This window comes from Charadrius vociferus, unplaced genomic scaffold, assembly GCF_000708025.1.
Source record: "Charadrius vociferus isolate BGI_N301 unplaced genomic scaffold, ASM70802v2 scaffold2701, whole genome shotgun sequence".
Lineage (NCBI taxonomy): Eukaryota > Metazoa > Chordata > Aves > Charadriiformes > Charadriidae > Charadrius > Charadrius vociferus.
The window spans coordinates 8,532-8,900 of NW_009646890.1; the positions used below are offsets into that span (position 1 = coordinate 8,532).

The window sequence follows — 369 nt, forward strand, 5'->3', positions numbered from 1 at the left end:
GGGGGGAGCTTCCACAGCAGGGTAGGCGGCCATTACCCAGTCCTGGTAAACTGAGGCACGGAGCTGTACCATGGGCGGGGCCTGATCCCCACCAGGGCGGGGCCTGACCCCCAGCAGGGGAGGGGCCCATTACCCAGCCCAGGTAAACTAAGGCATGGAGCTGTACCACGGGGAACGGAGGGAGGCTTATCCCCTTGGGGTGGGTGGCCATTACCCACTCCAGGTAAACTGAGGCATGGAGCAGTACCATGGGGGGAAGCTGACCCACTCAGGGTGTGGGCCCATTACCCGGCCCAGGTAAACTGAGGCACGGAGCTGTACCATGGGCGGACCGTGATCCCTATTAGACTGCAGCGAGGAAGGGGGGGG

The 369-nt window shown here is 64.0% G+C and overlaps 1 protein-coding gene across 1 annotated transcript in view; it reads right to left on the bottom strand.

Moving 5' to 3' along the window:
• The window catches only part of LOC104294793 (chromosome unknown open reading frame, human C7orf43), a 5,627-nt gene extending 5,303 nt beyond the window's left edge, over positions 1 to 324 (bottom strand). The window contains exon 1 of the mRNA XM_009894445.1: positions 289 to 324. Within this exon, the coding sequence (XP_009892747.1) occupies positions 289 to 324 (36 nt within the window). The remainder of the gene's footprint in view (positions 1 to 288) is intronic.
• Positions 325 to 369: the final 45 nt, after the last annotated feature.